This window comes from Hesperophylax consimilis, chromosome 16 (genome assembly GCF_061612785.1).
Source record: "Hesperophylax consimilis isolate HC1 chromosome 16, BYU_Hcon_1.0, whole genome shotgun sequence".
NCBI lineage: Eukaryota > Metazoa > Arthropoda > Insecta > Trichoptera > Limnephilidae > Hesperophylax > Hesperophylax consimilis.
Window position 1 is genome coordinate 17,009,858 of NC_142851.1, and position 13,761 is coordinate 17,023,618.

The 13,761-nt window shown below is 36.6% G+C and overlaps 1 protein-coding gene across 2 annotated transcripts in view; it reads left to right on the top strand.

Annotated features, from left to right (window-relative positions):
• LOC149416804 (uncharacterized) overlaps nt 1-13,761 on the top strand; it is a 30,255-nt gene that overhangs the window by 2,491 nt on the left and 14,003 nt on the right. Inside the window, exons 4-11 of one of the 2 annotated variants that reach the window (XM_089640972.1) lie at nt 298-447; nt 981-1,127; nt 5,965-6,126; nt 7,226-7,351; nt 8,197-8,323; nt 11,603-11,750; nt 12,353-12,512; nt 13,177-13,287. In XM_089640972.1, the coding sequence (XP_089497098.1) occupies nt 298-447; nt 981-1,127; nt 5,965-6,126; nt 7,226-7,351; nt 8,197-8,323; nt 11,603-11,750; nt 12,353-12,512; nt 13,177-13,287 (1,131 nt within the window). The remainder of the gene's footprint in view (nt 1-297; nt 448-980; nt 1,128-5,964; nt 6,127-7,225; nt 7,352-8,196; nt 8,324-11,602; nt 11,751-12,352; nt 12,513-13,176; nt 13,288-13,761) is intronic. The other variant, XM_089640973.1, reaches the window with a different exon arrangement.

Below are 13,761 nucleotides of genomic sequence, written 5' to 3' on the forward strand. Positions count from 1 at the left end.
CATTTTTATTTATATAGATGCTTGCAATCACATTTCATGATCACGCATCGTGCTATAACGATCACCACCAAGGATGTTAGTAGATTTTGATAAATATTTTAAGTAAAGTTACTAACAATATTATTTAGCAAAATGATGATAAACATGCCTGGGCCTCTATGGTTGCGTTGTCACCATTTTGGTTTCATAAGCACACATGTTGACTGGCAAGGGCCATCTGATTTCATTGAGTAAATTCAAAGAACGATGTATTTATTAAAGTTGGAATTAATATAACATTAAACGTATTTTGGTTAGAAACAGGAACGCACGAGGGATGATGAGACCGAAGTAGTGTCGGAAGACGAGCTTCCGGGAGTGGAGAAGCCGGAAGTGAAGGATGCGGAGAATGTGTCCGATGATGAACTACCTGGACCCAAGCCAGCCGATCTTCCCGCTGATACTGAGGTTTCAATGATTTCACACTTGTTATAATATGTGTACATAATACAAGATTGTATTTTGTAGATTACCAGATTAGATTATAGATTGATGTAAACATAATTGCGACAATGGTTCCAATGTCTTGAAATTTGACTGATTCTGATCCTGGACTTTAAACAAACATGACTGCTTTTTATGGTTCAGTAAATCACCAAGAATTAAAAGTAGTGTTGTTGAAATGCGCACATAAGATTCTATTATTTTCGTCTACGGGAGCTATGCAGACTGTAACATATCAAGGACAGGTACTAAAATAACGAAAATGACTAAGGTTACTAGTAAAGAATTTGTTTTAACTGTAATCTTTTAAATTCTATATGAAATACACACGGCAACTTCAGGTAAAATGTTTGAAAATGCCTTTGCTGCTGCGCCTATTACAGACACTTACTAAAAAGAGTAAATAAGATAAAGAACTACCTAAAGTAATTAATAACACCTCATTGCCTCTAGATTTTGCTTAGCGTTGGTATTTAATATAATTTTATTGGTCTCAGGTGGTGTCGGAGGATGAGCTCCCATCTTCGAAGAAGGAGCAAAGCAGCCGCAAGCGCAAGGCTGGCAGCACCGCCGAGTTGGGCTACGACCCCGGCTCCCCCACCTCGGAGGGAGAGACCACTGCCAAGAAACAGGCAGTCCTCAAGGTAAATTTTCTTCTTAAATCTCTTCCTCGACACGGTTCTGTTTTCCACTGACTGCAGTCTCCGCCATCCACCTTTGCTCCTCCCTGTCCTGCTCCAATCATCTTTCACTTCCTCGGTCTGCCTCTGAGTCACCTTTTGGGCCACCCTCTGAACATTATTTCACCAGAAAAAGTGATCACCCTAAGATCATCAGAGATGGCCTGATCCGAAAATAAATTTCTGCTTGGGATGGGTGAAAGCCTCCAAGACATTAGACTAGATACGGGATATCCATTGAAAATAACCCCAACACAATTTTGGTTTGGTTCATGTGTACATTTATGAAAAGGTCCACGCATTGTGTCGCAATGCGAAATGGACACTGCATTGCGTTTTGCCTTTTGTTGGTCTAGAGTTTACTTATTTTGCTTCCCAGCTATGGCTGGGCAAGTTCATTTTTTCAATCACAAAAATAACCCAGTTCCAAATATTTTAGATTGTACCTACCGCGGACTTTATTTTAGAAAATATAATCAACTATCTGAATACAAAAAAATACCTTACAGATAGCTTGAAGGCAGGGTATTAACAAATATCAGAAATTAATAGAATTTCACTATCGACAAGTAAAACGTCATCTTTCAAACTACTCACAACCATGACGTCATGCAGTGTGTTATACACTTTTAACGAATACATATAAACAATACAAAATGGCAAGAGCCTGGCACATGGTAATTATTGATGTGTTGGTTAAAATCATGCGTTTTTACTTGATATGCGCAAAAAACTTTAGAAGTATGGGTGTTTTATTTGGGCTCGTCTCTAATTCAGGGTTGTATTGTCCACAATTATATGCATGTTAAATTATATGAAAAATCGCGTCGTTGAATAATTTATTTTGTGTGTACTATGTTAATTACATTATTCTTTTTATTGAAAAAATATATATTACACAGTATATATATCTATATTACACTTACCTTTTTTATTATACATTGAGCAATTTTTTAAATGTTACCTTAATCAACGCAACAGCTATTAGCGACACGCGATAATATTTGGCTAATTTATATAGCGCCGTTTTCGTGAGAAATCACCTCAAGGGCGCTGTGATGTTGTATTATAACAAAATGATGTTGTATTATAACAAAGATGTGTTGTTTTTTGTCATATTTATTTATATAATTATAACTATTGCTGTAGAGGTAATGAAGGTGGTGGAAGATATGTACATGAAAAGGAACGTTTATGTAGGCATAAAATGTTAGGTATAGGAATAAATATTTTCTATATACATTCCGATAATTATTCTTAAAATGTCTTATTTTCGCTTAGGTTTCACCACAAACCGAGAAAAAATTGAGAAATGGGTATAAGCAATCCGGATTCAATTATGTGAAAATAACTGGGTAATATTTATTATATATTGTATACTTACAAATACGGAAAAAAAGAGTATTTGCTAATTTATTTAAAAAAAAAACGGATTGCAGGCCTTTAACTAATGAATGAACAGGTTTCTGGTTGAACTTTTAGTAAATTTCGAATACATTAATTATCACATGTCGGAACAGAGTTTTTCTAATTTATTTAAAAAAAGGATTGCAGGCCCTTAACGAATGAATTAACAGGTTCCCTGTTAAATTTTTAGTAAATTTCGAATACATTAATTATCACGATATCGGAACACGTTGACCGTACCATCATCAGGAAACCATGTGTGCTCAAATAATTTTCTAACTGCAATTTCCTTCAGGTCCTTTATAATCTTTGAGCATGCTGTGTGGAGGAGAGAATGTAATATACCCACAAATTAGGTATCGTTGCTTAATCTGAGAAAGGTTATTTTAACCCATTGGCCTCCGAATTGTTTTGTACCGAAGTTTTAAATCTGCAGTGGTGTACTAAATCTTACATAACTTTTAAACTAAACATGCAAGATACAATTTTTTTAAATTTACTCGTTCATTGAATTAAGGTATTCAAAAAATATATGCAGTTTTTTAAAAAATAATAATAATATGATTAAACGAGGATATAAAAATATTTTTTTTATAATTGGATTAAGAAAAGTTTTACATTAATCATACTTATGACCATAATATATTTTATTTCAATTTGGGCTGATGTTAGCCGCCCACCACGCATTTTACGAACAAGCTTGTCAATTCCCGAACCACACGCTATTTAAAAAAAAATTCAATGACGCTGAAATATAACAAAATTTCAATCGTAAATATCAGGAAAAAACTGTACCAACGGAGTCCTGCCAATTACTACGAAATGAATGCTTAATTATCTACAGAGCGATTGGCATTTAAAATTTTAAACACAGATGTCAATAATGTATCCGTTTTTCGTTTTTAAGCCGACGACACCAGACAAGCCGGGACGGCGTCGTTTGAGGCCAATGGGTTAATTACTGGTTGTTATTGTCTAGCTTTGATTAAGCACCATCTATATGTATATGTCACAAAAATGGCACTGCAAAAATAAACCGAATAGGCATTTCTCTGAAATCGTATGACATTACAGCAGTTAATATACGAAATAAATGTCGGTCCTACCCGATCAGCATCAATAATGCCATTTTTTGTAATATTAGGACTCTACTACACCCAAAAGTCACGAGCCGCCACTGCGCTCAACTCATGAAAGATTCCCGGAAATCATTTAAACCTTGGCAAGTCACTGTGGGCATTCATTATCCCTAGTGGCTTAAACTGTGAAATGAGGGAGACAGACTACTCTCATAACTCTCTACAATTCATTTGTTAGAGCAGTAAAGACATTGTACAGTGCGTGAATTCGCGGCGCAAACGAAGACGCATCCTTGATCGTTGACAATACATTATACATGCGTATACCAAACGTTTGGAATGAGTTAGTTAAGATTAACTGGTTTGGAACTAATTAACAATGTTAGAGCGCTACAAGTCTAGATACAAACTTGACGGTATGAATTCAGTATTAGTACTGGGCGCACCCAGTTTTCGAGTTTTTCTGTGTTAAAAACTGCTTATATTAATCAAATTCTTGCGATTATTTTGTTTTTGAAAAATAATGACTGGTCAAAACCATTGTTGGATTAATGGTTAGTAAGGTTAAGGCAAAAACTGTGAATAGGGTATTTAAAAAAATAACTTTAATCGGTAATATCATGGCTTTGTTGATGTGATCGTTAGTTTGCCGTGTACAATTTTCGAAGTCGATGTATCATGGAGTGACGGAAATAGATGCATTTACTAAAAAAAATGGGAGTTACAGGTATGCAGCTCCCGTTTTCATTTAACACTCGGGCATATTCTGTCAGAAGATCGGAGTATTTCCTCTTTGCAGGAAAATCCAAACAAATTGAATATTTCTGAATTTATTTGTTAACTAATAACAGTTCTTTAACCGGTCAGCAACGTAAGCAGATATACACGATAAAATAACGATAGCAGTCAAGTACAATAAGCGTGTTTACACGTCAACGCGTGTCTCTCCATAGAAATCGTTCTTACTCCGTTATTATTTTAGTTACATCCCTCAAACAAAAACTAAAAGGTCGATTATAGATCAAGCTACACATCACTACCAAGTTGTCTATGGAAATACAAAACAGGAATCTGCTGACAGTCGCATAATTGACACAACATTTTTACCCGCGCAAAATGTCTGCCGGTAGCGCCGCGCGCTTCACATATTAAATTTTTATAAAATATTTTTATATGAAATGATAAAAAAATGAGGTGATAAAAGTGTTTATTACACATATATACAATAGAATAAATATTTTTGTTTACATAATCTGTGATTTTAGTACCATTTTCACCTAAAAACATGACGTGAGTCATTTTTAACCTATTTTTAATGTTTGCGTTCTAAATTTTAATATTTAAAAATGCTAATATTTATTTGTAATATAATAATTTGAAAGCTTATTTTGTAACTTTTCTAAAACAGTTTTTACTATTCGGCTACGTTCAGAAATGTTTCATTTATAGAGCTTTAATTGTGAAGCGGTAATAACAAAAAGTTTTCGTAAAATGTCATTTCGTTAAAGACAGTTAAAGTGCTTACATGGCGATTTTCGGAGGGGTTAAAGGTGATGAAATACACTTTCAATTTTTCCTTTTCGAAATAAACAAATAATAATAAAATTATACATTATTTATTTTATTTATTAAGGTATTTACATATATACAACAATATTCACAAAATTAAACTCGTAAATAGTGCAGGAAACGACTGTTTAAAACACTCGCACAAAAATAAATGTAAAGTAAAAATATTATTGAATTTGAACCACACAGGTATGTATGTAGGTACAAAATATAAAAAATAAAATTATTTATAAAATTATAAATAAACATTATTATCACTTCACTTTTTTTGTTGTTCCATATAAATATAGTTAATAAATAAAGTTTTTTTCGAATCTCGGTCAGAACCTTCGGTTTCATAGAGGTGTACATTTTAATTATTCTGTGGTTAACTTCTATATTTGAATATAAAGCGTGAGGTTTTCTCTTTCTAAATCTTTTTAGATCATATTTTTCACCATAACGGTAATGGAGGTACAACGATTTTTATGACACCAATGAGCTGTTCCAAAAAGCGAACAAATTTACTTGTATTACAAGTTACCATGTTTTAGTGCAATGCACTGCTATCAAATTCAGTCACGGGCCGTCTGTGACTATGGTAGAAAAACATATCTACTGACACGGAGTTTGTAAGACTATTATATGATAAGACACTTGTACTAGCCTTAGGTCTGCAAGACTACCGAGAGCTATCGCTCTGTCAGACATGCTATTGAAGGTTAAATAAATAATATATATACTATTGTATTGTTTTTCTATCCAAGGATGGAGAGAGCAAGCCCCAAACCGGCGATAAGAAGTCAACCGAAGAGAAGCAGGCCAAGAAGAAGACGCTGCCGGAGCTGGACAAGTACTGGAAGGCGGTCAATGACGACGCCACCGACTTCACCGGATGGACGTATTTACTGCAGTATGTGGATCAAGAGGTATTGTTTTTATCTCTTATCTATTTGTCTCTTATGCCAGATAAATCATGATAAGTCAATACAATGACAATTCAACACACCTTTAAAAAGTCATTAAAAACTAACCTATAAACCTAACCTATTTAAACTAGTTTTTGTTTCATCACTTTTTGAAGGTGTGTTGTCCGGTTACCACTGAAAATGTTATGATCTTATAAAGTTACTGTTTTCGTTGCTCATCCATAATACAGTGCAGCAGGTTTTCCTTAACCCTATTATCACCTTTATGCTTTGAAATTCTATAAAGAACGAAATGAGAATCACTTGCGCTAATATTTAACACTTAATTCCACTCTTTATTTTGTGAATGGAACTTCTCTGACGGTCTATAAAATAATTTTGTTTCCTGCTCTGGCTTTCAAGGGATTAAATTCCGTTAGGGACAGATTATAATCATTGACGGAATTTTCGTCACCGTGTATAGTAGTCCCAGTGGGAGGTTGTCTGTGACATCTTATTTCTAATATTTTCTGTCTTTTTCGTTTTCACACAAGACATGTGAGAAGGACGTACGTTAAACCTCTATCTGGGACTATTACAGGAGATAATCTCATTGGGTTTTGCAATTTTGTTCCTTTTTTACAAATTCTTCTGTATTACAACTCACTGTCAAATTTGTTTCGGGTTTTATCAATTTTGTTTGAAAAAACAACAAATATTAAGTAATGGGTGCCACATGGGGTAATTTTATTAAAGGCAATAAAATTTTACAACCGTATGTAATAATAATTACGCCAGCCTTTTAAAAAATTATATATTTTTGTGTGAAACTGAGGCTTCCTGTTTTCGCAATGTAAAATGTTTTAATGTGAATACCGCACAAGAGTCCCAACTGCTTCCAACCGCCTGGAGCCAGTGAGACTGGCATCTCCGATTGAGGTATGTTATGAGGATGAAGGTAGTTCTCCAGCTTGCTAGTCCAGAGTCTTACCCTCGACCACGGAGGTCGTCATGTTGTGATACGGTTAAATTTGACAATAAATAATCTCTTATCCACATTAGAGTTATTTTTTAATATTATTGGAATACTTGACAGTCAGTTATATGAATGTTGTTGCAGAGTGACGTAGAAGCGGCGCGAGAGGCCTACGACGCATTCCTCTCGCACTACCCTTACTGCTACGGCTACTGGAGAAAGTACGCCGACTATGAAAAGCGAAAGGGCAGCAAGAAGAAGTGCCTAGAGGTCAGTGTCCCCCTACCACAACAATTATACGTTAATTAATGCATGCAAATAATCTTTCATTAAACAACAGTACTTCAAATATTATCAAATTATTACCCTTACTTAATAATTACTATTATTATAATAATTATTCACAATTTTTTAATTGATTGTTTTCCCTAGTCTAAATTGGAAATGAAATTGTCTTTGCCTACAGCTGATCGAGCGTTGGATTCTCGATGATAGTATCAAGCGGCACCATTGATTCAACACTCGATAATATAATATGATATAATGAAGTATTATACTTAGATCCAATACTTAAGATATTCACATTATTGATATATGCTCAGGTAGCTTGCCAGATTGATTGTGTGCAATTATAGAAATACGGACAGTGGCGTGTGTTAGCTAGGCTAGGCTAGGCTGTGCTGTGTTTGTTTGTTTGTTTGTTGCAATATGTGAGATACTTAGTAGATTGTAAGTGGGTGTTGTGACGGGGAGGAAGCAGCCGGGTGGCGCCAGGGACCTCTCAGGGAACGCTCCGGAGACTCCTCGCCAGTAAGGAAAGGTGTTGAAACTAAACAAAACATTTTATATTTCAATTAAATACTACAAAGACTCTGGACTAACCACATTCACAACATTTTATTATCTTTATCTGTTGTGATTGTTGGACACTTTTATTTACTCCAGGGTCTTTTGCATATGTTAAAATCAAATAAAAAAATATACATAAGATACAAAACTCTCATCAACTATTTAAGCGGTGAGGCGGCAACGCTCGGCTCGTTGTCCGTGATGTCCGCTACAATAGCTGTCTCGGTTGTCTGTTGTCCCCCGGGCTAATGGTCTGTTTCGGTTAGGTGTTGGAACGCGGGCTGAGAGGCATTCCGCTGTCGGTGGACCTGTGGATTCACTACCTGAACCACGTCAAGACCACGCGCGCCGATGAACACGATCACATTCGACAGCAGTACGAGCGAGCTATAGGTATGTTTCAGTTATATCTTCTTTTTTTTAACAATGGAGATGTGCCATAGTGTCAGTACCAGGATGTACTGAGTAGTGGTATATAGGAACACGAACCATAGTTTATTTCGAGGAGTGGCTAGGCTGTAAAAATAAATGCCGCCAACGGGAATTGAACCCGTGCCTTCTGGTTCAATTCCCGTTGGCGTCATTTATTTTTACTCGGGAGATATTTTCAATTTGTATTAGTATTTCGGATGACTAATTATTGGTTATAATTATTTGTTATCCTTAATGCTATGCATAAAACCTTGTCTTATAAATGTTAGTTTATCAATAAAAAAAATATTTCAATTGTTTTTCAAATATGTAATAATTGTACTTATATAAAATCCTTGACATCTGCAGTTTAGAATTTCACAATAGGAAACCTATTAGTGGTAACTGTAGCAATATTTCCATGGACTTAATTTAAAATAATTGAAGTGCACTGAAATAAGAAGTTACTTATCAACGTTGCGCTTGAGTTTTACAAAATTTTACAGGGGAAGCAAAAAACTTTCCACTTTTGCATTTAAACATGTCAATAAACAATGTTTTAAAATTTATGCAAATAGCCGAGATTGGGCCTTATTACTTGATTTTATTTAGAAATTTTTGGTGTAAACAAAACCTTTTGCTGAAATTTGGCAACTAGCCATTTTTGCAAGCGCAACGACGATATACAGGTTTTCCAATAAGAGGTGTTATTTTGAATAGCCCGCTATTTCGGTAGATGTTACTTTTGAAGCTGTCATTTTTTGACATTTGACAAGTAGAAACTACTCCATTAATAAAAATGAAACGATACACGCTTCAACAACGCATTGAAATTATTAAAATTCACTTGAGTGAATCAAATGCAAATCATCTTGAGTTATGAGGCCCATTTCCACCTCGGTGGCTTCGTCATCTGGGGCTCGGAAAACACAAGAGTTATTGTTGAAAAGCCTCTCTATTCTCAACGTGTTTGGTGTGGTTTATGGTCCGGCGGAGTCATTGGACCTTACTTTTTCGAAAGTGAGGCTGGAGCAACAGTTACGGTGAATGGATCGCTATCAAGAGATTTTTATTTTTTTTTTATTTTTTATAGTCGGAGGCGGTTTACTTACGTTCCCCGCGAGCACTTAGGCCATAGGCCCATTGTACTATCTCCCATTTTACCTCATTCCCTTGCCAGTAACCCGGTCCCTTTTATGAAGTTCACCAGGGCTGTCATTGGATATGTGGCGATGTCTTCTGGTTCCACACTGTGTCTTCCCAGGTATCTGAGCCTTATTCCCAGCAGAGCGGGACATTGGCACCATAGGTGAATTGGAGTCTCTTCCTCCTCTTCACATTTCCTACAGATGTTGGTGTTTTCCACTCCCAACAGTTGCATGTGTCTCCTGAGATGGCAGTGTCCCGTTAATAGTCCTACCAGTTCCCTCAGTGAGTTTCTGTCCATATCGAGTAGTTGCCTGGTTCGATTAGGGTCCGGTCCGTTTATGAGTACTTTAGATTGCCTCATTCCGGGTGCCTTCTTCCATTCCTTCCAGTGTTGGGATTTGACCCACCTCTTGATATGTAGTTTGGTGTGGCAAGCTGCTACTCCTACGGCCGGCTCAGATCCCGCAAGTGGTGCTTTCGCCCCTTTCCTTGCTAGTTCGTCAGCCCGCTCGTTGCCCTTAATACCTTTATGTCCTGGTACCCAGAGCAGGGGTACTTTATTGATGGTCGCCAGTTCTATTAGGATAGTCCTGCATTCCATCACCAGTCTGGAGTCGCATCGGTTACTTTCCAGTGCCATTAAGGCCGCCTGGCTATCCGAACATATATTTATGTTCTTATATCTGTACCCGATACTCCACCAGACCAGGGCTGCGTGCATGATCCTTGGTTTTACAACGGCTGTGTAAAGCCATTGCATCATTTTAGGTTTGAGACCCCACGTTCTGCCGCAGATTCGCCTAGTTGCCCACATCAGAGCACAGGCCTTTCTGCCTACAGTTTCCACCTGGTTTTTCCAGCTCAGTTTGGCATCTATGATGACTCCGAGGTACTTAACCGTGTCAGAGGGTTCTAATTCCTTTCCATAGAAGGTTGGATTGCTCCATCCTTCTAGTTTCCTTTTATGCGTAAAGATTACTAGTTCTGTCTTGTCTGGGTTGACTGACAGTCCTGTTTCTTCACAACATGCTTCCACTGTTGCCAGTGTTGACTATATAAGGCCTCGGGTTGTGTCTGCATCCCAACACCTTATTATGGTTGCAATGTCATCCGCATACCCTTGCGTATATAGGCCCCTGTTGTTGAGTTTGCTATCAAGAGATGATTAATGATTTTTTATGGCCGGAATTGGATGGTATTGATCTGGACAACGTTTACTTTCAACAAGACGGCGCTACGTGCCACACAAGCAACGAAACCATTGATCTTTTACGATTGAATATCAAAAATAACACCTCTTATTGGAAAACCCTGTATAAGCTCACCATTCCCAAAATGTATGCTGCTACCATCAGTGCTAGCGAAAGATTTGAGCAGTTTTTTTTCCAGATTACATGTGTTAGCTTTTACTTTTTTTTTAAGCTTGTCATAGCGCAATATCTTCAAAACAGTCCTCTAGCCTTTGCGGCCCGTGAACAAGAAAATATTAGGTAAATATTTCCCTAACCGCCGCACTTTTAATAGGCACAGATTGTGGAAATTACACTTCGTTTCAACTTGATTACTATAAGATACAACTATTTACTTCGGGATAGACAGTAAAAGATTATAAAAATTCCATTTTTATTCAAAGTTCACAATTTACCTTACGAAACTATCCCTTTGCCACCATTTTGGACTTTTCGTTTCAATCTAAATATGCATAAATTGCTTAATTAACCCAAACTAAGAACCTAATAACCTATTTGTGCAAATAGTTGTTTCCTCTGGTAATTTATGAAACAAAATGTAATTTTCACAATTGTGTTTAAAAGTGTGGCAGTTAAGGAAATAATTACTAAATACAATATTATTGGCATAAAGCCAAGACGTATCTACACTTTTTTGGTAAAACCGAGTTATGCACTAGATCAAGTAGAACCAAAATTTGTAAACCATAAATTATATAAAATGATGATAAACATGCCTGGGCCATTATGGATGCGTTGTCACCATTTTGGTTTCATAAACACACATGTTGACTGGCAAGGGCCATCTGATTTATAAACCCACGTTATACACTTCCTTCTGCCATAAACCTCAAAACGCTCAAATGACCTTTAATATTCCTAGCTGCGTGCGGTTTGGAGTTCCGCTCTGATCGCCTGTGGGAGTCCTTCATCAAGTGGGAGACGGAGAACGGCACACCGCTGAAGGTGACGGCGCTGTATGACAAGCTTCTCATGACTCCTACTCTGGGATACACTTCCCATTTTGACAAGTAAGTGCTTTTATAGTTTTATAGATTTCTCTAAATAGTATAAAATAAATTCGCCTTTCGCGTCTGTCTGTTTGTGCGCTTAGTTCATCTAAACTACGCACCGGATTTTGATAGGGTTTTTACTATCGTTTAGAGAATTTCTTCCGGAAGGCTTACATATATATAATACATGCATATTATATTTATAGAAAGTAGAGAAAAGTCAATGTTTTGTAACCTATGTAGTAGGAGTTTTCCAATATTGTCTGGTTATTCGTAATGCTTAAAACAATAAAAACGTAATTATTTTTACTTAAAACTGCACTTACTGGCCTAGTGCCCACATGTGTGCACTAGGCCATCATTGTATAAGTGGGAGACTGATCCAATAGGTGTGTTCTTTGAGTTGTCAAAACGTCAGGTTCTCACCCAGGCGTTGTGGATTCAAGCTCTGCTAGCTCTCCATCATTGCACAAGCAACATTTTTCACTTATAATGATGGTAGTAGGTTTTACAATATTGTCTCGTTATTTGTAAAATGAGATGGTGGTCTATTTGAAAAATATATATATTTAATATTTTTTTCCTTATACCTAGAACTAACATGTTTTATATTCGTCCAGTTTCCAAGAATACATCCTGGCAAACGCCCCGCACGCCTGCATCACCACCGAGGAGTTCCTGCGTCTTCGCGGAGAGGTCAGAGCGGAGCTGAAGTCCGACCCGCCGCTAGACTCGGATCCTGACATTCCACCCGGAGAAGAGGAGGCTGATGATCACGTGGTAAGGAAACCTTACTTTTGGATCACCCATTCTTCAAATATGAAATTTTAACTCTCTGTAAATATTAATAGAGTTAATGGAGCTAAACTGTTTTTGGTATTCAGTATTAGAAGGTTATTCTAAACTAAGCGCCGAAAACCTCATTAGCCCGTAGGAGCCGGCAAAAATATTCAATAAATAAAAATACATTTTTGTTAAAGCCAACATGAAGATAATACCATACATGATAAAGTTACATTTTGATTTTTGTGTTTAACAAACCAGCTCCTAAGGGTTAAGAGGATTAACTCAGGCAACACGGTATCACTTTTGCACAAATAAACATGTTTTACCACAATAAATAAATAAAAATCTACGCATCTGCCTTGAAGATGGACGCTGCAAGGCCGTCTGAAACGCTGGCTAAAGGAGGAGCAAGCGCAACAAGGCATAATACTCATGAACAGTTCACCACTTAACTTCAATTTGACCTAGAGCATACTCAAATACACAACATAGTCATTTCCAACTCGGCCTAGCTAGTAGTGGAAGATTGTTACATAAAACCTTCGCCGATGCATAAACAATAGTTTATGAAAAAATATGTAACCTTCATCCACATGTGTCTTCAAATGATAATTTGTTTTAATAGGTTTAATGTTCATACTTAATTTGATAATTACAGCGTTCTGACGAGGAAGGTTCGGCTATCAAGGAGCGCATTGTGTCACTGCGTCGTAAGGTGCATAAGATGACCGTGGACCAAGTGGCTCAGAGGTGGAACTTTGAAGAAGGGGTATGTGATTTATATCTGCTCTATCCAAAAGTGTTCTATGAAGTTATATATTTATTTATTCACATAAAGAAGAATGAAGTCTGGGGCGGGCGTGGATTTGATTTTTATATAAATCTACAGTTTTATTTCGAGATTGATGAAATTTTGCACACTTGGCCTTAAAAACAAGAGGAAGGTGATGAGATGATATTTGTTTTACTATCTACATGAGATTTCGAAAAGCCACCCCCATCCCCTGTAAAATCCACAGTATCCGATTTGAAAGGTAAAAAGAAGAAAATTTTCGATTATTTCGCATCTATGTTAAAAAGTCCTGCAAAACATCAAACTCTCAAATTTTCCCAAAATTCAATTGTTTCTTAAAAATTCTGGTAATCTAAAAATTTGTTGAACCAAACAGATTAGGTTTTTAATTGTTCCGGACTATAGAAACTGTACTGTATGTACTTATTTGCTAACTGTACCTTTTTGATA